The sequence below is a fragment of the Caenorhabditis briggsae genome, assembly GCF_000004555.2.
Source record: "Caenorhabditis briggsae complete genome, chrII, whole genome shotgun sequence".
In the NCBI taxonomy this organism is placed as follows: Eukaryota; Metazoa; Nematoda; class Chromadorea; order Rhabditida; family Rhabditidae; genus Caenorhabditis; species Caenorhabditis briggsae.
The window spans coordinates 5,150,972-5,170,934 of record NC_013486.2 but is presented as its reverse complement, the minus strand read 5'-3'; the positions used below and the strand labels follow the sequence as shown (position 1 = coordinate 5,170,934).

Below are 19,963 nucleotides of genomic sequence, written 5' to 3'. Positions count from 1 at the left end.
ATTGTCAAATTTTGTTTATAAAAAGCTCATCAAAATGATATAAAATGGATCTTTTTGAATTCCTCTTTGGTATAAAAGGGTGCTGCTAAACCGGTGCGTCAGGCAGGATCGAGTGGATGTTAGGAGATCAGCTTGTAACTCTCGCTATTCAAAATCAACCCACTATTTTAATACATTTCCATCATATCCTTTTTCAAGTATAGATTTAATTAGGTTCATCTATTGAACTTTCCATTTCAGATCAAAACCTTATTGTATCTTCATTGTTTTCTTTCTGCAGAGTCATCCTACCATTTATATGAGTCATCCTACCATTTCTCATGAGTCATCATACCATTTCTCATGAGTCATCCTACCATTTCTGCAACTTTGCAACACTTTTACCACATATTTCCAGACGGTGTGAGTCATTTTTTCCAGGTTTTGAAATGAATCATGGCCCATGTCATTTTTTAGTGTTTTTGCATTCCATTCCAGAACTGTAGTTTGATGTAAAATTGTGAAATATAACGAACAGGGTCTTAAACCTTATCAGTGGAATTTTTCAGCACCATCCTTTTTTGTTTAAGGTTTATTCAGACGCGTTGCAGGATCAAGTTCCCAAAGTGTTTTAAAACAAACATTTGATTATGATAACAGATTTTTATTCATTTGATTAAAATAAAAAAATTCATTCAAACAGTTAGCGGCGCCTGATTGGATTCCTTGATGTCACCGGAAAGTTTTATCATCCTGTTGTCACCAAGAAGGAACCTAAATGTCAACTACTATCAGCAGAAGTGACGATTCTTTGAAGTTTGGTCAAGTGGAAATGATAGGGAAACATCTGAAAAGGCAAAGAAAAAAGTTGAACTGATCAAAAAAGCTTTTTGTGGAGAAGAAAGAGTCTCGGTGGTTAAAAAATGACGAAATAAAGGAAATTATTTTAAACTGTGGGATCGCCTTCATTCTGCTCAGCTATTTCAAAAATTTTGAAATTTTGAAATTTTTGTAATAAACTCAATTTTGAAGTTGTACCATGAAGGATGTATTTAAAACACCCGAAAAAAAAGGCTCTAGTGAGTTATTTTGGTCTTTGGAATTTTTTTTGGTTTTTTGAGAAAACTAGGAATTTTTATAAACTCCAGAGAGCATAATTCTGAACACTGCTATAATCGAATGGACAATTTTCCAATATTGGATCTCTCAGGACCTTTATAAAAATCAATACAGTATCCTTTGGTAAAAATCAAAGAATGCGGACTCGGCAGACGTAGTCACTTGTGCAACCTACTCTCTCCTAATTTGCTTTATTGATTTTCCTCCTTTTTCTGAAAATGAATCCGCTTTCTTATCAAGTTCGGAAATGTATAATTACCCATTTCGATTTTAATACTCGGTAAGTTATTTTAATTTGTTTATTCTCTAAAAATATAACCTTCCAGAAACTTGCTATCAGAAAGATGTCCAGATGTCAGATATCTCGACAAAGTGGTTCCTTCAAAGATAAATAACTTATATATCACCGGATCAATGCTCAGAATCGACTGTACAACTTATCAATTGGGTGTGGTCCAAATCTATGAAAATGGCAAAACTCCAGAATTCATTCAAAGAAAAAATCGAGCTGGGGGATTTCCACATGATGTAGATGAATATGGGGTTAAAGAGAATTTGGACCCCTCAGTTTTGAAATATGAACTTCCGCAATTAAAAAGAGAAAAGAAACGAATCGAGCAGAAAATGGAGAAATCAGAAGAACATGATCGAGAACGATTGAGCCATCTTGGAGATAAAATTCAACACATTCTCCTGACTCTTGAGCACTATGAAAACGCTTCAAAACCCCCATTCCTTTATTATCTTCAGCTTATCATCTCTTCTCAAAATTATCGAAAAATTGAAATTTTGAAATATCAAACCGATATGGAAAAAGCAACCGGTTACCTAATTGATGAGGTTTTCAAAGACAGAAAAACAAGAATTGAGAAATTGAAAATGTTAAATTTCCGTTCGGCTACTTTGGAATCCAACATACTTAGCTTGAAATCGCTGACTTTCAGTGGACTGTACCAGATTTTGCCGATTTTCAAGATTGCTCAAAATCTTACATTGACAATGGTCGGATTAAAGGAGCTTCTCCCATATATTTCCAATGAGACGGTTCATTTCAAAGGATACGGTAGCTATGCATCTTCTCATATTATTTCACTCGTAAAATGGAGTTTGCAGTTGAATGAAGAAAGACATTATTCAATAGAAATAGAGAATAATAAAATTTCGGAGGATGTGCTGAACCGACTTAAAATGTCAGAAGGGGCCAAGGTTGTCCAGAGTGAAAGGTAAGGGTAATTATAGAATTCTTCGAATAAAATTGTTTTCAGAGGTGCTCCATTCCCGGAATATATCATTTTGAATTCAAGAAAGAATCTAGAATTGGAAGTCAGAATCTACAGAACCTCAGTTTACGATGATAGGAGAAACCAAAATTTTGATTTGCATGTGAAAACCACCGAAAAGAGTAGTGGAATGATTTATTAAAGTAGTTCAGAATCGTATTTAGTTTTATTACAATTCAATTGTTTCTTGTTGTATTTATTGAATCTTGTTTGTGCTTTGATGTATTTACAGTACCGATTTAAAGACTATAAACTTCGCATGATCCTTCGAAGTTTGCCAACGGTGGGTATTCGGAAAAAATTGTTAGAGCATATTTCGAAAAATATTGCATTTTTCCGGTTTCAAAAAAAATTATGTCTAGGTTTCTGTTATGATTTTATTCAAAAGAAAATAGTTTATCGAGGAACGAGAGATGTCGTTGGACAAAATGACAAATCATACAAACGAAGGGAAATATGACAACATTTATTAGAATGTCATGAGGTTTTTGGATGAATCTTCTTGTAGGAAGATTCCAGAAGAGTCTTGAAGTCATGGTGGTAGTCGAAGTCATTTGTCTGCCTTCTCAGAGACTGAATCTTCGATCGGCGGAGTCTGATGATACGGTTGGTTTCGAAGGTGATGACTATTGGGACGAAGAAGTTCGCATACGTTAACCCCTGGAAAATAAAATCTTAGTTAGAAGAGAAAAGCTAGAATGGATACTGTGGCGAAGGCGATGGCCCCATGGAACCAAGCAGTTGGAATCGATCCACGGTAGATGTTGAAGATGGAAGCTGAAATAAATATTTTGTGTTTTCTCTCGTCATTTCACTCTACCTAACAGTAATCATAGCTTCTAACATAAATTATAACTTACGAATGGCGGAAGTCCCTGCCAGGCAGACCGCCTGAATGCAAATGATCCAACAGACAGCGCGGGAACACAATAGGTTTTCGAATGCATTGTATCTAGCATTTGTGTCGTATTTCTCATGGATGATTCTAAAAATACTTATACTGTTTGGGACAGACTCTCAGCTTCTTTAGTAAAGCATCTTTACCTCTTTTCGTGTTTGAAACTCTGGTAGAAATGAACAATCGACGCAGCTGCGATAATCCAGAAGATACAAATACGAGTGGCATTGACGATGTAGAACTTCTCATTAGAATTCTTCGGGGGATAGTTGCAAAGTGGAACGTATCCAATGTAGATTGCATCGTAGAAAACCCAATACAGAATGAGAGCAGGGATCAGTATTTGAATGACGATAAAGGTGTATGCTGCCTTTTTTGGGACAGATTTGTAGAATTTGTGGATGTAGGTGGATGCAAGGCGATCAAGAAAGAGAGAAAGGCAGACAACACTGCAGAAGAGATTGGTGTGGTAGTAAAGGAGGCCTTCGATGACACAGGAGGCAGATGAGAACTGGATGGAACACGGATCGTGGAAATAGCGAATGGCACGGTAGAGGGCTCGGAACTGAAAATTAAACTATTTCCATAGTGATAGAGGGGGGAGGGCAACTTTTTGAATAATGAGTGCAAAACTAGAAAGCAAATAAACCAACCCGGATGAATGCCGTAGTTGCCTGATGAACAACTCCGTTGATGATGCAAGACTGAAGAAGGATCTTGGTGCTCATCCCAAAAACATTTTGCTTTTTCAACGTTTGCAGAGCACGGTAGGATAAGTAGAAACTTGCGAAGATGATGACACTCATGAAACTGTGACAAAAGAACATAATTGGAGAGGTGAAGCTCTCATGCAATTCCGGAGGCGCACACGGAGAGTCTACCGGAGGCACGGTACTCGCCATTTTGATCTCAAGTTGAGAGCTCATACGAAAACGAAAAGTGAGTAAATGAAAGGAAAAGAAGAATGAAAAGGAGGGGCCTAATCAGAATCGAGAAGAGAGTATATAGAAAAGAGAAGAGGCTAGAAATAAATCCGTATTCCCTATGGTAATTTGTCAGTTTGTTATTGTCGTAGAATCACTTGACAGAATGACTTTCTAAACTTGATGGTTTGAACTCGATAGAATCACGTAGTTGATTACCTATTTTTGGAATTCAGACTCGAGAAAATGGAATGAGATCAATCTACAGACAGTCATCACTTTGAACACGTCAATTGGATTAAGATGACACGGAGAGTAATAGGATGCTATTTCTGAATTTTGACTAGTTTTATAGAATTCGAGTTACCATTAGGAAATTTATAACAAGGAAACGAAGGAATAGAAAATTAACGATGCGGGCAAAATTTTTACAGTATCGGTAATAGGAACAGTAGCTTCCTACATCGAGTGCTTCGTTGTGGGCCAAAACAACTGAATCAAATTGAAGTCCAACACACATTTGTGTTTTTTTTTTTCAATTCTATTACAACTGCTCTTCCACTGGCCCATCTTTCTTCTTGAATAGAAAAATCAGATGATAGGAACATGATTCATTTAGATGAATTTAACGAGATGGTGAGTTTAACGAGTCTCAATTAACAAGTCAAATTCTTCAAACACTAAATTTATTGAATTTTAGAGCCTTCAATGTATTTTCCAGCTGTCATTTTTTTCCCCAGATTCCCAGACACTAAACTATCACTCGTTTTCCGATATCTCGTCGAGACCATCAAAAATTAGAGTTCTATGTTTATTTGTATCAAAGAAAAGACCCAGCCAAAACGAGTTGTACTGTAGTTTAGAGTCCGGAAACCTGGAAAAACAATGAATGAAACATCATTCTGATTAGTTTTGTGTAAAACTCTAAATTAAAAGTAATAAAAGAAAGATGAAAATTGTTCTTCAGGGTATTTTGATGTTATACCGCCGTTCGTACTTTCGAACTTATTATTGAAACATTCAGATGACTCGCTTTAATATTTCTCATGGATTCAAAAAATGCAGCTTTACAAAAATATACAGCTAAAAGCAACCCGGGTTCAAGTTTGTACTGGCACAAAAATTGAGTAAATTGTTGTAATTCGCTTATATTTGGAATGCGAAAATTAAAATAACTAATCAGTAAACTTGCCTAGATTCAAATTATTTGATCAACTTTGAGCTGAGTAATCGCTTGTCAAAGTTGCTTCCCTTCATGAAAATCACGATTCCGTTCATCTTTGGAAAATCATAACAATACCTAGACTTGAGGAATTGTTTTGAAAATTTCCGTCGCTTTGAATAAAACGTAAAGTTATATTTTTACCAAACTTTGTGCTTCCAAGATACTTATGACTGAAGATATACCCGTTTTTATCAGTCCTATGACTTCAGATACTTTGTTACCCAATGCTCCTCACTATTCAAAATGTAACCGTTTATTTGAAAATTTGAGTGTGAATAGGATGAAAAGGGCTCGATTAAAATTCATAGACTATGTCTTTGTGATGTGATTCCATGCGTTCCGCAATGAAATAAAATGTTCATTTGATGAGTCCTTAGTTTGATCAGTCAACTCATGAATCGCTCGCTTACGACGTTGGATGATTTGAGATGTTTGGTAGAGAATGATGATTGGCAAACAGAAATTGCAATAAGTCACTCCCTGGAAAAATCTTCTTGCTGATTCATTTTTAAGTCCGATTTCTTACTGTCATAAATCCAGTTAATGGATCCATCATCGTCGGTGAGAAGAACTTTCTGATCTGTTCCGCTGAAATAAAATTGTGGAGTAGATAATTCGTTTTTTGAAAATAGTATTGATCTCACTTCCAGTGGCAGTGATAACAAGACATGCAGTTTGAGAGACAATGATAATGCACACGGCTTTTGTTGCCAACACATTTTCATAGGACTTGTATCTTGAAACGGTGTCATAAATTTTGTGGATGATTCTGAAAGTATTAATTGAAAGATGAAGAAAATTTTCCCCGGAACTTTTCCAAAATAATTTTCAATGCGTTTTTTTTTTCGATTGAATGTGGGTAGTCAAGTCGAGACCAATGCTAATTTTACTGTTGTACTACGGTAACCGTAAAACTGGTAATAGCAGAGCCCCCAAGCTGGCAAGCTTGAGCCACATTATGTCAATCCCTATGCAAGATACCAGAATTATGTCAACTGATAAAGCACTTTTTGATATGATGATAAGCAATTTATCAGTTGACAATTTTTCATATCTTTGACAGAAATCGAAAAAAATTGGCTCAATTTCTTAAAGGAGGCGAGACAGCAAAAATTTCGGGGGACAGTTCGGGGGACGAAATCGCGCCGCGGTTATGTAGACCATCGGTCGTCAGGCGGCTTCGCGCCCCCGTAGCTCAGCCGGTAGCAGCGCTGTACCCCTGAGCTGCCTGTCATGAGTTCAACCCCTCATGGGGGTTCTCTATGCAAAATATCATGAAAACTTTTGTTTTGGTGTCTGGCCTCCTTTAATTCAGTGAACCCTTCTGTTACGGTTGTTTCAATAAGATACACATAAACGAATTTTCAGTTGATTTTGGTCATTTTCCGTAGTCTGGAGCTCGACTGTCAGCCAAGCTCTAGACTACTTTTTCAGAACGTCTAATACAGTACTGGATTATTGACCGGTCTATTGACCGGTACTGACGTTCCGGTCAAAACACCGTGATGTAAAAAAAAATCTGAAATCTTACTTCTTCTCAACGTTTTTGTTATAATAAAATATACAAATAGATAAGATAAAAAATGTTCCAAGGATAACGAGTCGGAGTCGATTAATATAGAAATATTTCCAAGCAACTGACATTGGTGGATAGTTGCACATTGCAACATATCCATCGGTGTTTCCATTTGAATAAACCCATATAAGAATGAATAACGGAAGAATTGTTTGAAACGTTAAAAAGATCATAACGAAGAACTTGTACTTGTACTGATATGCGATACAATTCGTCGAGAGAAGACGATCGAAAAACAAGGAAATGCAGCAGAATGAGGTGAAGAAGTTGGTGTAGTAATAGAAATATTGCTCATAGACACAACCAGAGGAAGGGAACAGAATTGTGCAACGATCAGAACCATGTACCAATACGCGATAGATGGTGATAAGCTATCAAAAAGACCCATTTTTTAAAGTTATTTATTGCGATAATGTTTGAAAAGCCATGTTTTTCTAATATTATGGCGAAACAAATTTTCAAAATCTGAATTCTCCGAAAATCAAATTGAAAATTTTTTTTCAAAAGGTTTATCTTTAAGGGTCCATAAATATTCTAGCATGCACCTGGTGTATTTTCGAGGTCATTTAACATGACGGCTTAACATTTCAAAGATGTGTTTTCTAGGCCCACCAACTTTTTTGGCCTGGAAATGACAACACATTTACAGGGTGGCTTTTAATTACCGGCGCACAACTTTGGCGCCATGTTTCTTGGTGATGGCGCGCATTTGGTGTATCAAATTTTGCGTCACCAGTCTTGATAAGTAGGGTGTTAGTCAAAACGAGATCTTTGAACGCCTTAGGATTGGAAACAGGCGGTTTTCCAAAGTTATCAAAAGATTCACCGTGGTTGGACCTTTATTTGGTCGCATTGGGAGAAAAAGAAAAGCTACGGTGACCACTCCAGAGAAGGTTGAAGCTGTTCGAGGTCAAATCAGGAGTAGCCTACATAGATCGCTCAGAAAACTGGCCAGGAATATGGGTCTTTTTTGGTTTTAGGTTTAAAAGACAGCCCGAAAGAAGCTTGATCCAAAATGCTATTGTGCTCTAGAATACGTCATCTTGTCGGAAAGCAGTAAGCAATAGCGTCTGGAGAAGCCTAAATTTCTTCTGGTTGGCACGCAGTGAGGAAACCATTCGGGGCCCGTTTTCTTTGAGGAGCAGTGGTTTCCGATTGAAGTCGAATTCCACTCTCAAAGTTATTGTGTTTCAGCCAAGGATATCAAAAAAGCTTCGAGAAGGAAAACCCCATTCCTGAAGATTTCCACCCGTCCAGCATTGCGGGTTTTGGTGCGATATGCTCAAATTTCAAATTTTATAGAACAAAACGTCCGTAAGACCAAAGAAGCGTATATTGAGCAAATCTTGAAGAAGCATCTGATCCCACGCACCAAATGCCATTTTGGACGGGAACATTCGATTCACCAACATGAAGGAGCGCCAACCCACACCGTCAAACTCATCCAGCCGTGGTTTCAGGCGCACCTGCCTGGGGGGACAAATGACCGGCCTACTCGCCGGATTTGGAACCCCTCGACTATTCCATCTAGAGTGTTGCAAAAGAAGATTTGCTCAAGATCCCATCCAAGTTTCGAGGCTCTCGAAGAGACACTGTTTCAGAAATGCGACAAAGCTTGGTGCGTGCCACCATCAACGTCTATCCAAGACGTCTTCAGACCGTAACTAAGGCGAAGAATGACCGAATGGAAAAATTATTTTTGATTGTAAATTTTGTGCGTCCAAAAAAATATCTTGTTGCGTTTCATCAGTTTTCGGCTTTTACTTTTCGAGAAAGCCTCTTTCAAGCATGCGCCGGTAATTAAAAGCCGCCCTGTAGCTGGTGAGTTTTCTAAGTCATTTAAACATGGTGGCCTTACTTTAGTTTTCAAGGCCACCATGGTAAGTGGCCCAAAAACACACCAGGTAAATATCAGGTCATTTCTAGATTAAAAATTGTGGTGGCCTAGAAAACTCAACTTGCAAAAGTTAGGCCGTCATGACAAGCCGAAGATATTCTATGACATATCACATGATGGTCTAACATTTTCAAGTTAAGATTTCTAGACCACCAACTTTTTTGCCTGGAAATGATCCGGTATCAAGCTGGTGAGGTTCCTAGGTCAATTCGACATGGTGAACTAATTTAAGGTTTTTTAGGCCGCCATGGTAAGTGGCCTAGGAAAACAACACCAGGTGAATATCAGGTCATTTCTAGGCGGTCTACCATGGTGGCCTGGAAAAACTAAGTTTAGGTTACCGTGTCAAATTTGCCTAGAAATCTCACCAGGTATGGTCATTTCTATGCCAAAAAAGTTGATGGCCTAGAGAACTCAACTTGCAAAATTTAGGCCACCATGAGGAGATAGAAGCAGGGAAAAAAGGATTTTTCAAAGTTTTTCGCAATATTTTTGTCAGAGTCGAACCACTTACTCGAATTTCTGCAACTGTAATCTGATGAATGCATCCATTTCCAATCGCAGACCATAAGAGAATTCTAGTGCCTTCCGGAAAAATATTATGGTTGTAGAGTTTTTTGACGGTGAAAACGTTTACGAAGAAGCTCGCAGTGATAACCAATAAAATAAAAATATGATTGAACATCATTAAAGCTGATCTTAAAGTCATCTGAATAACTTCACTCGCACATTTTCCACCCGAATCCATTTCCCCCTGAATTATAAAAAACTGGAAAAAGGAGAAGAAATTGGTTAGTCAGGAGGCGAAAAAACAACAAAAAACACGGGGCAGTAGACGGCTGTATTTGTGAAAAAAGGGAGAGAGAAAGAGTGAAATCTATGGTTAGAGTTAATCATGACATCTTAATGAGGTGTTTATATGTGCTGTCTGTAGTCTCGTGGGAGATACCTACTTTTTTTGAAAGATTTCGAAAACAGTTGAAAATACAATTCGTCACCCATAAATCCTGTGACGCAGGAAGAACCTAAGTTACGTACTAGTTGAGATAATTGGCTAAGAACTGTGGGAATGTGAAAAGGGGACTACGACCAAAATTTGTAGCATTTTTTATTGCATCAAAATTTGTATGTAACTTCATATATCATGAAGAAAAAATTCAAAAAAAATCAAAGTTCTCATCTATTTCTGAGAACTTCAGGAAGGTTCTCGAATCATTTTTTTTTTGAATTCCCGCCAAATTCCCGCCAAAATTTTTCGCAATTTTTCATTCGATTTTTGGGAATTTTTAGACCTTTTTAGGTTTTTCCGGTTTTTTGTCTGAAATTTGACGGAACGGTGTTAGTGAAGATTACTGTAGACTACTGTAGAAATATATTTCCTGTTGTAGTACATTTTTGTTTGCAACGTCAGAAACTGCAGCAAAAATAAACTACAAAAAAAATCGTTTGCTACAGTAATGTACAGTAATCTTCGTAAACACTGTTCCATCAAATTTGAGACAAAAAACACCGAAAAAATCGATGAAGAATCGTCAAAAATAGAATAGAGGTTTTAAAAAATTCTCAAAAAATTGTACGAAAAATACATTGTTCCCTCGAAAAAAAGCAAAAAACCGCTAATTTGCGTTTTAAGCGATTTTTCGAGATTTGGCATTTTTTCCGAATTTTTTCTTAGTTGTTATGTGAAACTACGTATTTCTCTACACATTTTGATGTACTGAAAAAAAAAACAAAAAAGTTTTGTTGAATTTCCTCTTTAAATGCATGAAAAAAATAATGTTCTCGAAATTCCGTTCAAAGATGCCCCTCGAGGAGTTGAACTTGTGAAGGCGAGGATTGAGGGTGCGGCGCCGCTACCGACTGAGCCACGCGGGCAAAGAGAAAGCGGACGCCCGATTGCATACATAAAGGCGAGGACGACAGCTGTACGCAGAGTGACATTAAGCGTTGTACACCGTGACGGTAGAATGCATACTCTAGCTACAAAAAAACTACGAAAAATCTCCTGTCCCCCCCACCTTTAAGAAAACAACTGGGTCACGATTAAAGAAATTTCAAAACTAATATTCTAGGTTGTTTTCAATTTCAGTGGTTTCCTAGAAAGTCAGAAGCTTTAATTCCCAAGGCTAAAAAGAGATTTATAGTTGAAAGTCTGGAGAGTGAAGTTTACTTGCTGAAAATGCCAGATACTTTGAGAAAGTGTGCTTTGAAGTTTGAAGTTTTCATAGTAAGAAATTATGATGAAAGTTTGTGTATCGAGCATCAACAAATTTTCAATCTCCGACTCTTTAAAAAATGAAACCAAATTTACAACTCTCGAGTCGTTACCTTCACTTTTTTGGCATTTATTCACACCCCCAAACAAGCATTTTAAAGTTCTTTCTCTTTAAAAAAATAATTGATGTGTGCTGAAAATATTTAAACGGCATCATAGGTTGAATGGCATCATATTTTGTACAATTTGTTCTCATTGAACTTTTTTATTCCACAAAAAACTTCCGGATTCTTCCGCATCATCAACGCAATGAGCCTTTCGAATCGTTCCACTTCTATCTTCCGGCTTCTTCTGTCTTCCGAAGGTTATGCCGGCTCGTCATAGGCTTCCCCAAGGACACTTTCAATTCTTTCTTCTTCTGCTTCTTTTCATGTATTTTCGCTCCGTCTTGGTTGCTGAACAAGGACAGGTTGTACTAGTATGTTTGGCCGGATAAAGTGGATTACGTCTACCGTAATCCGCTTGCCAACCAATTGTTCGAAATATACTTTGCTACATCTTTTAGCCGAAGTGAACGGAATACGGAAAAAAGGAAAAGTCAGAGAAAAAACAGTTTCCCAAACATGCAAAAAGTGTTTCGCATAATACTGTACAAACTTTCATTCAGGTCAGACAGGATTACATTTTCTAAAGTAAACACGAAAAGAAAAGGACAAACATCCGAAAAATGATTGGATTTCTTTCCAAGGGTTCTGATAAAATACATGTATCATCTTCTTTACAGAAAAACTAGGGGTACAAAACAAGGACTGGACCCATATTTGCTCTAATAGAAGCCCATCCTTTACTTGACCTCAATTATCTCGGTTCATGTGAAAGATACCAAAAAGTTGTTAACTGATAAAAGGTTTGTGATACTATGATAAACAAGCTACCAGTTAACCATTTTATGATATCTTTGACAGGTACTGAGAAAAATTGGCTCAAAGTTAAGAGCTAGGGAGAGGGGGGCTCCTCGAGTAAAAGCCCACCATACCCTTGAACTGAAAGCTCAATTATCTCAGTTCATGTGAAAGATAACAAAAAATTGTCAACTGACAAACTATTCAGCATATTATCACCAACATTTTTATACTTAACAAAATTTTAATATCTTTCACTGGAATCGAGATAATTGAGCTCAAAGTGCACGTATAGGGTGGCCTTCGTATGAGAAGAAATACGGTAATGTGCAAGAATGAGTTTTTCCTAGAATTTTAAACTCAATGAGTAAAAGAACCACAAATTTCACACTAGGTCAGATGACACCTTTCTAATTTCTACAGTAATTATTCACTGCTGAAAAGATTGATGACTGGATTGAGAACTATACAGGATAGTGGATATGTACCTGGTCTAAAGTTTGTACTAGCATAAAAATCGAATAAATCGTTGTACTGGGCTAACATTTGAAATGTAAAAAATTTAAAAAAAACTCACCAGTAAACTGGCCAAGTTTCAAATCATCTGATCAACTTTGAGCACAGTTATCTGTTGGCGAAGCTGATTCATCTCAATACTTTGACTTGAGGAATCGTTTTGGAATTTTCAGTAGCTTTGAATCAAATTTAAAATTATATTTCTACCAATTTTCGTGTTTCCAAAATACTCATGTCTAAAGATACACTCGTTTTTATCAGTCCGCGTAGTTGGGCTTGTTTTGCTTTCCCGGTCTAGCTTCCACATGATCCTCATAGCTACAGTAACTGTAATACACATTAGTCGCATTTCGAATTTATTCAAAAAGCTCAATGTTTACTTCTCTGAATAACCTTCACCACATTCACCTGTCACTTTCAATGGCACCGTTTGGCATATCCACTTTCTTTTGGCCCTTCTCTCGATTACAAAACCCCCGTGTGTGTCTCGTAACCGGTTCAGATGAGCGAAGTTGTCATATATGCATACAGCAATAGTAGTAGCATCCGATGACGGACTGTGCGCACTCCGCCCATTTCCGACTATAAAATGCGGATTTGGCTACCAACGTCATAATAAACTCATCAATTTCACCTTTTGAAATGACTTCCTCTTCTACATTCTCCGTTGTTCTTCTTTTTGCAACTTTTTGGTCTTCTGCGAATGCGGTGAGCTCGTTATTTTATTTTCTGAAGGATTCAAATTTAGTTTTAAAAAATTTCTAGATTGTTCTATTTTTTAATAACTAGATGTCCTCTTCAGAAAATTAAGCTAAATATTTTACTTCCTATTCCAAAGCAACAGTACCTTTTCAGTTGATTTTCAGTCATTTTTTACTATTTTCAGAAGTCTGGAGCTCGTCTGTCAAGCTTCCGCTCATTTTTAAAACTTTGGAGGCTGTAAACAGACCAAGATTGAAAACTTGGCATTCACAGAATGTTTTTTAATTCTAGATTTTCAGTTATTTGCCGATATCTGTAGGACACCCCTTTTTGTACTGAAAACTTGAAAAAGGCAAATATCCGAAAAACTAACAATTTTCAAAAAATTCTGTGAATTCCTAGTTTTTTATGTCTGTTTTATACCTTCCAAAATTTTCAAAGTGATCGGAAACTATACAACCGAGCTCTATGCTCCTGAAAATGCTCAAAACTGTCGAAAATCAACTGAAAATTTCGTTTTTGTGTATCTTATTAACCGGTCCTGTATATGATTTCAGTGTTCAATAAATTTGATTACAATACTCTCTGAGTTTCTAGAAAACCGGATTTTCTAGAATTTTTGGGTCTCGCCACGATTACGAATTCTTGAATGGGCCACAGCGTAGACTTTGCCCATTACCGTATTCCTTCTAAATTCAAAAAACCCACCCATACCGTCAACTTTGAGCTCAATTATCTCCATTCCTGGGAAAGATTAAAGTTTTGTTAACTGATAAATTGTTTATCATAGTATTAACAATATGTTATCAGCTAACAACATTTTTATTAAAAAACAAATTATAGCAAATACAGTTTTCTAGAAACTCAGAAAGTATAGTTAAAGAAAATTCTAGAATAATGGAATCATACAGTAGAGGAAATAAAATACGGCATAAGTAATTATAGTAAACCGAAATTCAATTTCTTCCCAAATTTCAGTGTGTTGCATCTGGAACTTGTGGTCTGGGACCATGCTTTAATCCTCTCCCCGCCCTCCCATCCCCTTGTGCATCATCCGGTTGTGGTCCTGGGTTCTCATGCGGATCATACGGATGCTATCGTACAAAAGCTCGCGTCCATGCTGCTGGAACACATCATCAAGGACCAATTCTATTCGGAGCTGATCGATTTTCGCAATTCCGACGACAACAGCCGACACCTCCTCAACAAGCGACGGTGAGTAGTACTATCCGGTTGGTCGTGGTGCCTATCAAACCGTATAATCCGATGGACACGGCTAAGGACATGTCTCTTTTTCTCTCTTTATCCTTTTTGTTTCCTTCAAACCTGTTTCATTTTTGAAAACCATTTTTTTAAAGGACCCGAATGCCTTATTCATGCAATGTTGTGAGCAAAGAGGACTTCCGGACGCTTGTCTTCAGAAGTGCACATTCAATACCTATTCTAAAGAATCTGTAAGTTTTTGATCTCGATAAACTTTTCGGTGTTTTTTCGGAACGTCTTGTAAATACGCTCAGTTGCGAATGACTGAAACCAGTGTGTGATTTTTGAAAAACTTTTGAACTGCCTTTCGAAAAAATGTTCGAACGAGGTTTCGAAAATCACACACCTCGGTTTCATGTCTACTTATCACACCAAGATTTTTCTAGGCCACCGTAGTTGATGGTCTAAAAATGGTCTAACATGCACCTGATGCGTCTTCTAGGTTGTTTAACATGGTGGCCTAACTTTTTCAAATAGGGTTTTTCTAGGCCACCAACTTTCATGGCCCAGAAAAGTTAGGCCATCATTTTAAATGACCTAGAAACGACTCATACTCCCCTGGTGGGGTTTTCTCGACCATTTTAACATAGTGGCCTAACTTTCGCAAGTTGAGGTTTTAGGCCACTAGCTTTTATGGCCTAGAAATAGCTAGCCACTAGCTTTTGTCGCCTAGAAATAGCTATTTTTCTAGGCCGCCGTAGCTGATGGTCCAAAAATGGTAAAACAAGCACCTGGTGCATTTCCTAGGCCATTTTGGCATGTTGGCCTAACTTTTTGAAATTGGGTTTTCTCGGCCAACTTTTCCAACTTTTATGGCCTGGAAATGACTAGAAATCTGCCTGGTAGGCTTTCTTGGCTATTTTTTCATGATGGCCTAGAAAAATGAATTTGCAAAAGTTTGGCCACCATGTCAAAATGGTCTAGAAAACACATCAGGTAAATATCTGGCCATTTCCAGACTATAAAAGTTGGTGGCCTAGAAAACTCAACTTGCAAAAGTTAGGCCATTATGGTAAATGACCTAGGATCGACTCATATTCACCTGATGGGTTTCCTGGTCCATTTTGAAATAGTGGGCTAACTTTAGCAATTTGAGTTTTCTAGGCCACTATTGTAAATGTCCTAGAACATGCATTATCAGGCCACTACTTTGGCCTAGAAAACTCTACATGCAAAACCGCAAAAATTCAATTTTTAAAACTTTCCGAAAAAAAACGGGAAATCCCGCAAATTCATATTTTCAGTTGACCCGGATGTACTTCCGTCAAGATGCTTGCCCATTGGCTGCTTCCGCCGAAATCCAATTTTGCGCGGCTCAAGGAAGAGATCATCGTGCTTGCTGTATCCGAAATGGAGTCACAACCACTCTCGCCGGTGACAAATGCTTGACTTTCTGTGATCAAAGACCTGGAAATGTCACTCTTCTCGACTATTCTTATGTTTCCTGCTATGATCGTTTCGAGAACATGAAGTCGTGTTTCTGGCACGACGCTGCTGAGAGATCAAAGAAGTTGTAGATGTTCTATTAGACCCCTGATGTCTTTCTTGTCTGTACTATACATATTTATAGACGTGATGACGCACGTCTCCATCTTTATCATCTGTTAACCCATTTTTCAGTCATAACTATACAAATAAATCAAATAAATAGATTGAAATAAGTTACTATTTACACAACAAACTAATATAAAATGTTAGCTGACGAAAATCTGTGCAATATCGTCATGTTCGTAGTGCCTTTTCGTGAATGTGTCGGTGATCCGGATGCCTGAGATGCTTTGAATTCCAACGGCGACTGGGAAGACGTTGAGAGCAAAGTCTACATATCGAGATGGCGGGAGTTGACCCAGAGACACTCCTGATGGAGAACAGATTACTAGTTGGCGATTGGATGGTTGCTCGAGACGAAGTTGAAGATCCAAGGCTCGTTCGCTGAAATTAGTTGGATATTCTCGTTCTCAATACAAAAGCTTACGAGCAGTTATAAAGTCTACAAGCTACTTCAAATGGCTTCTGAACGTCAACACAAGCGGGTGTCTTTTCAACGGAAAGCCTAACATCACCATAGCCGGGAGCCTGAAAAAAAGTAGATATTATTCTGGTACGAAAAATTGGAGCTGTTGTTGGCCTACCGTAACCTAAAGATATATAATTTTCCGTTTAAAAAACGCACAAAAATCGAGACAATAAATCCGGAAAATGAAAATATTTTTAGGTTACGGTAGTTTTCGTTGTAGGACCTTCGGCCATGGCCCCGATTTTTAGTACCATAAGCAGAAAAAATAAACTTACGATTCTCTGCAATGCGCTAGTCTGAAGACGTCCTTTCTCTCCCATACTAGTCCTCCATGACATATCCAATTTTCCAATGCTCGTCAAATCCTTATATCCAAGAGTGTTATTCACATCTACTGGTGAGAGGCAGAATAAGAATTGTCGAATGTCTTTCGGTTTCAAAAGTTTGCCAACTTCCGGAAACTCGTCTCTGAAACATTTTCTAGCTACTTAAATCAGTTATAAAGTTAACTTACTCATGTGAAATACTAGTCACTTTGTAATGCTGACTCGGATCCAATTCCACTCTCTCCAGGAACATGTTCGAATTCGAGGTGTTCTCAATTTGCGCTTCAAGATAAACATCCTGATTCTAGAAAAAAAAGAAAACTAGATTTCTCTAAAAATCGTTTGCTCACCGCATTATCCTAAAAGAAAACGACATAGATTCCACAGCACTCTGGGCGGGACGATTCATGCAAAAATCTAGTTCAAGAAAAAAAAATCAATCAAGAATTACCTCGGCACTATAAAATTTGGTTTTCACATCGATTGGTTTCGATACTGGAAACTTGAAAAACTTTCGGAAGTACATGTTCTCGCCGGACAGTGTCTTGTAGTTGACCGAACATATCAGACTGAAATAAGATGATGATATAAAGGGAATATAGAGGGTGGCCATGGCAACCGGGGGGAAGAAGATTAGGGAAAGAGGAGAGAGGCGCGGCGAGCTTTTTTGGAACATCTTGAAAAATGAAAACCAAAATAGTTTGAATTTGAGCTGAGCCAAAAACAGTACACCATAAAAAACAACGCATATCTCAAGAACTATAAGAGCTACTGAAAAACTACAAACTACACGATTGCTCAGCATAAAATTTCACAGCTTATTGTAGTTTGTGACTTTTCTCAAGCTACTGTAGTTTTGGAGGTATGCGACTCTAAAGTTAGCGCGTCTAATGACGACTAAACTACAGTAAAACTAGCGTTGCTTTCAACGCGAAATCTTCGAATTAAATTGCTGAGTCGCCTTGTAACACAAATTTCAAAATCGAAAACCTCGGAAGTTATATTTTTAGTCAATTTTTTCTCAGCTATCCAATGAACTAAGCATCATCACTGTAGCTTTTCGATAAAGCCAGTTATGCGCCTTTAAAGATTTCTCTTTTAGTCATCTATCGGCGCGTTAACTTTAAAGGCGCATATCTCAAAAACTACAGTAGCTAGAAAAGTTGCGAAATACAAAAAGCTGTGAAATTTTATACTTAGCAATTTTGTAGTTTGTAGTTTATCAATAGTTCTTATGGTTCTTGAGATATGCGTTGATTTTTAAGGTGTACTGTTTTTGGCTCTAGAAATTGCGATTGCTCAAAATCGAGCTATTTTGGTTTTCTAAAAAGCTGTGGAAATAGCAAATTTTAAGCGTTTTCTTGTTCAAATCGTGTCAGAAGAACAAAAATTACATTAAAAAACTTACATATGCTGTCCGATCTCCTTGACTTCGTGGCTGATGACCTGTCCATCACATTTAGTGGATTCGATTGTGACATCTTGAACAGAGCATGGGAGCACTACTCTTTGGGTTGATGTTTGCAGTTCACACTGAAAAATTATCATTATCAGTGCAATATCCGTTTTACTGCGTTCAAAGTGAATTTTCAGTCCAAAGCTGCCAATTTTCCAGATTTTCAGACACTATATTACGGTATACAAAACAGGAAGGCTCTGAAACACAGTGCAGAAAAATCAGAAAAACATGTAGATTCGCATAGAAATAAAGTAAAAATTCAAAAAAAATGGAAAAATCGCTTCTCGTCCATTTCTGGAAACTTCTGGAATGTTCTCGAATCTTTTTTGAATTCCCCACAAAACTAAAATCTCCGAAAATAAGCGATTATTCGAAATAAAACTGTTTTTACTCTTCGATTTTTATGCACAATTTTTAGACCTTTTTAGGTTTTCTAGCTATTTTCAAGAATTCTTTTTCGAGATGTCCGGCTTTTATGGTGTGAAATTTGATGGAACGATGTTCGTGAAGGTTACTGTAGATTACTGTAGAAACCTAATTTCCTTCTGTAGTTTTTTTGCAAACACAATCACGTCAAAATGCAGAAAAAAATTGTTTTGTGTGCAAAATGAAAAACTACAAAATAGAAGATTTTCTACAGTAATCTACAGTAATCTTCGCGAACACCATCCTGTCAATTTTCAGACAAAAAAAATCAGAAAAATCAAAAAAAAAGTTATCAAAAAATAGCTGAAAAACCTAAAAAGGTCTAAAAATTTTGCAAACAAAATTGAAGAAAAACGCTAATTTTTCAGTGTTTTCAGTTTTGGGGGGAATTCAAAAAAATTATTCCAGAACCTTCTAGAAGTTTCCAGAAATGGACGAGAACAGTGGTTTTTTTCGCCCGGATTTCCAGTTTCCGGGCATTTAAAACCGCGGAATTCCGTAATTTATTGTGTCTGTAAAACTGGAAAAAAGACAGATTTGAATAGCGTTTTCCAGGAAATGTGCATTTCTAACTATAAGTGAGCTGAGATGGTATGATGAACAATAAAGCACATCTTTCAGGTTTAGTCTCCTTTGAATTTCAGAACAATCCTTACTTTTAAGCTAACATTTACAACATTCGACTCGCTTTCGTTGACGACGTTGACATAAAAAGTGAACGTTTCTCCGAGATAAATATTCCTGAATCATGGAAACCTCTTTTTAATTTATTACTCCCTCAACGCACTCAAACATTTGTGGAGCAATGAGATATTCTCCAATAGGAAGATCGTGACGCGATTCCTTCGATATTTCCGCTACTTTTCCAGCTAACAGCTCTCCGAAACCCGTCGGATCGACTGGATCATGTGAGAAGCCATCGAGCGGAGCGAATTTTGGCCGAGCCAGCCTCATAACTGAATAAGTACCCTGTTTTAGTCAGTTAAAAAAACGATTTTTACCCCGTAATGCGAGCAACTGCTGTGTCGACGAGTTGGAGATATTTTCAGTCATTGCCTAGATTAATCTTAATTTACTATTAGTTGATTTTTGTTGCTGAGCCTACGGTATATCATATAGGATTCTACCATTTAATGGAATTCAAATTGTGTGCTAGGTGCAAAGTTTATTTAGTTCAACAGAATGGAAACCAAGAGAGAAACTACCCAAGATCATAGAGTGGACACCGAGGGACAATGAT

The 19,963-nt window shown here is 37.4% G+C and overlaps 5 protein-coding genes across 5 annotated transcripts; 2 read left to right on the top strand and 3 right to left on the bottom strand.

Moving 5' to 3' along the window:
• Positions 1–1,316: 1,316 nt before the first annotated feature.
• CBG04325 lies at positions 1,317–2,520 on the top strand (the record flags this gene model as incomplete). The annotated part of the gene is made up of 3 exons (XM_002630340.1): positions 1,317–1,378; positions 1,425–2,321; positions 2,364–2,520. The coding sequence occupies 3 exons, from the start codon at positions 1,317–1,319 to the stop codon at positions 2,518–2,520; spliced, it is 1,116 nt and encodes a 371-aa protein (XP_002630386.1).
• A 335-nt stretch (positions 2,521–2,855) lies between these two features.
• Positions 2,856–4,178, bottom strand: Cbr-sra-29 (the record flags this gene model as incomplete). Its single annotated transcript, XM_002630339.1, has 5 exons — positions 2,856–3,038; positions 3,085–3,155; positions 3,239–3,363; positions 3,423–3,841; positions 3,930–4,178. The coding sequence occupies 5 exons, from the start codon at positions 4,176–4,178 to the stop codon at positions 2,856–2,858; spliced, it is 1,047 nt and encodes a 348-aa protein (XP_002630385.1).
• A 1,555-nt stretch (positions 4,179–5,733) lies between these two features.
• On the bottom strand, positions 5,734–9,645 carry Cbr-sra-31 (the record flags this gene model as incomplete). Its single annotated transcript, XM_002630338.1, has 5 exons — positions 5,734–5,904; positions 5,951–6,012; positions 6,069–6,193; positions 6,956–7,371; positions 9,412–9,645. The coding sequence occupies 5 exons, from the start codon at positions 9,643–9,645 to the stop codon at positions 5,734–5,736; spliced, it is 1,008 nt and encodes a 335-aa protein (XP_002630384.1).
• A 3,527-nt stretch (positions 9,646–13,172) lies between these two features.
• On the top strand, positions 13,173–16,012 carry CBG04322 (the record flags this gene model as incomplete). Its single annotated transcript, XM_002630337.1, has 4 exons — positions 13,173–13,238; positions 14,211–14,447; positions 14,591–14,686; positions 15,740–16,012. The coding sequence occupies 4 exons, from the start codon at positions 13,173–13,175 to the stop codon at positions 16,010–16,012; spliced, it is 672 nt and encodes a 223-aa protein (XP_002630383.1).
• Positions 16,013–16,189: 177 nt separating this feature from the next.
• On the bottom strand, positions 16,190–19,776 carry CBG04321 (the record flags this gene model as incomplete). Its single annotated transcript, XM_045242051.1, has 10 exons — positions 16,190–16,427; positions 16,471–16,571; positions 16,788–16,980; positions 17,027–17,142; positions 17,189–17,197; positions 17,290–17,407; positions 18,247–18,371; positions 19,380–19,464; positions 19,511–19,679; positions 19,725–19,776. 10 exons carry the CDS (start codon positions 19,774–19,776, stop codon positions 16,190–16,192), a joined length of 1,206 nt encoding a protein of 401 aa, XP_045092642.1.
• Positions 19,777–19,963: the final 187 nt, after the last annotated feature.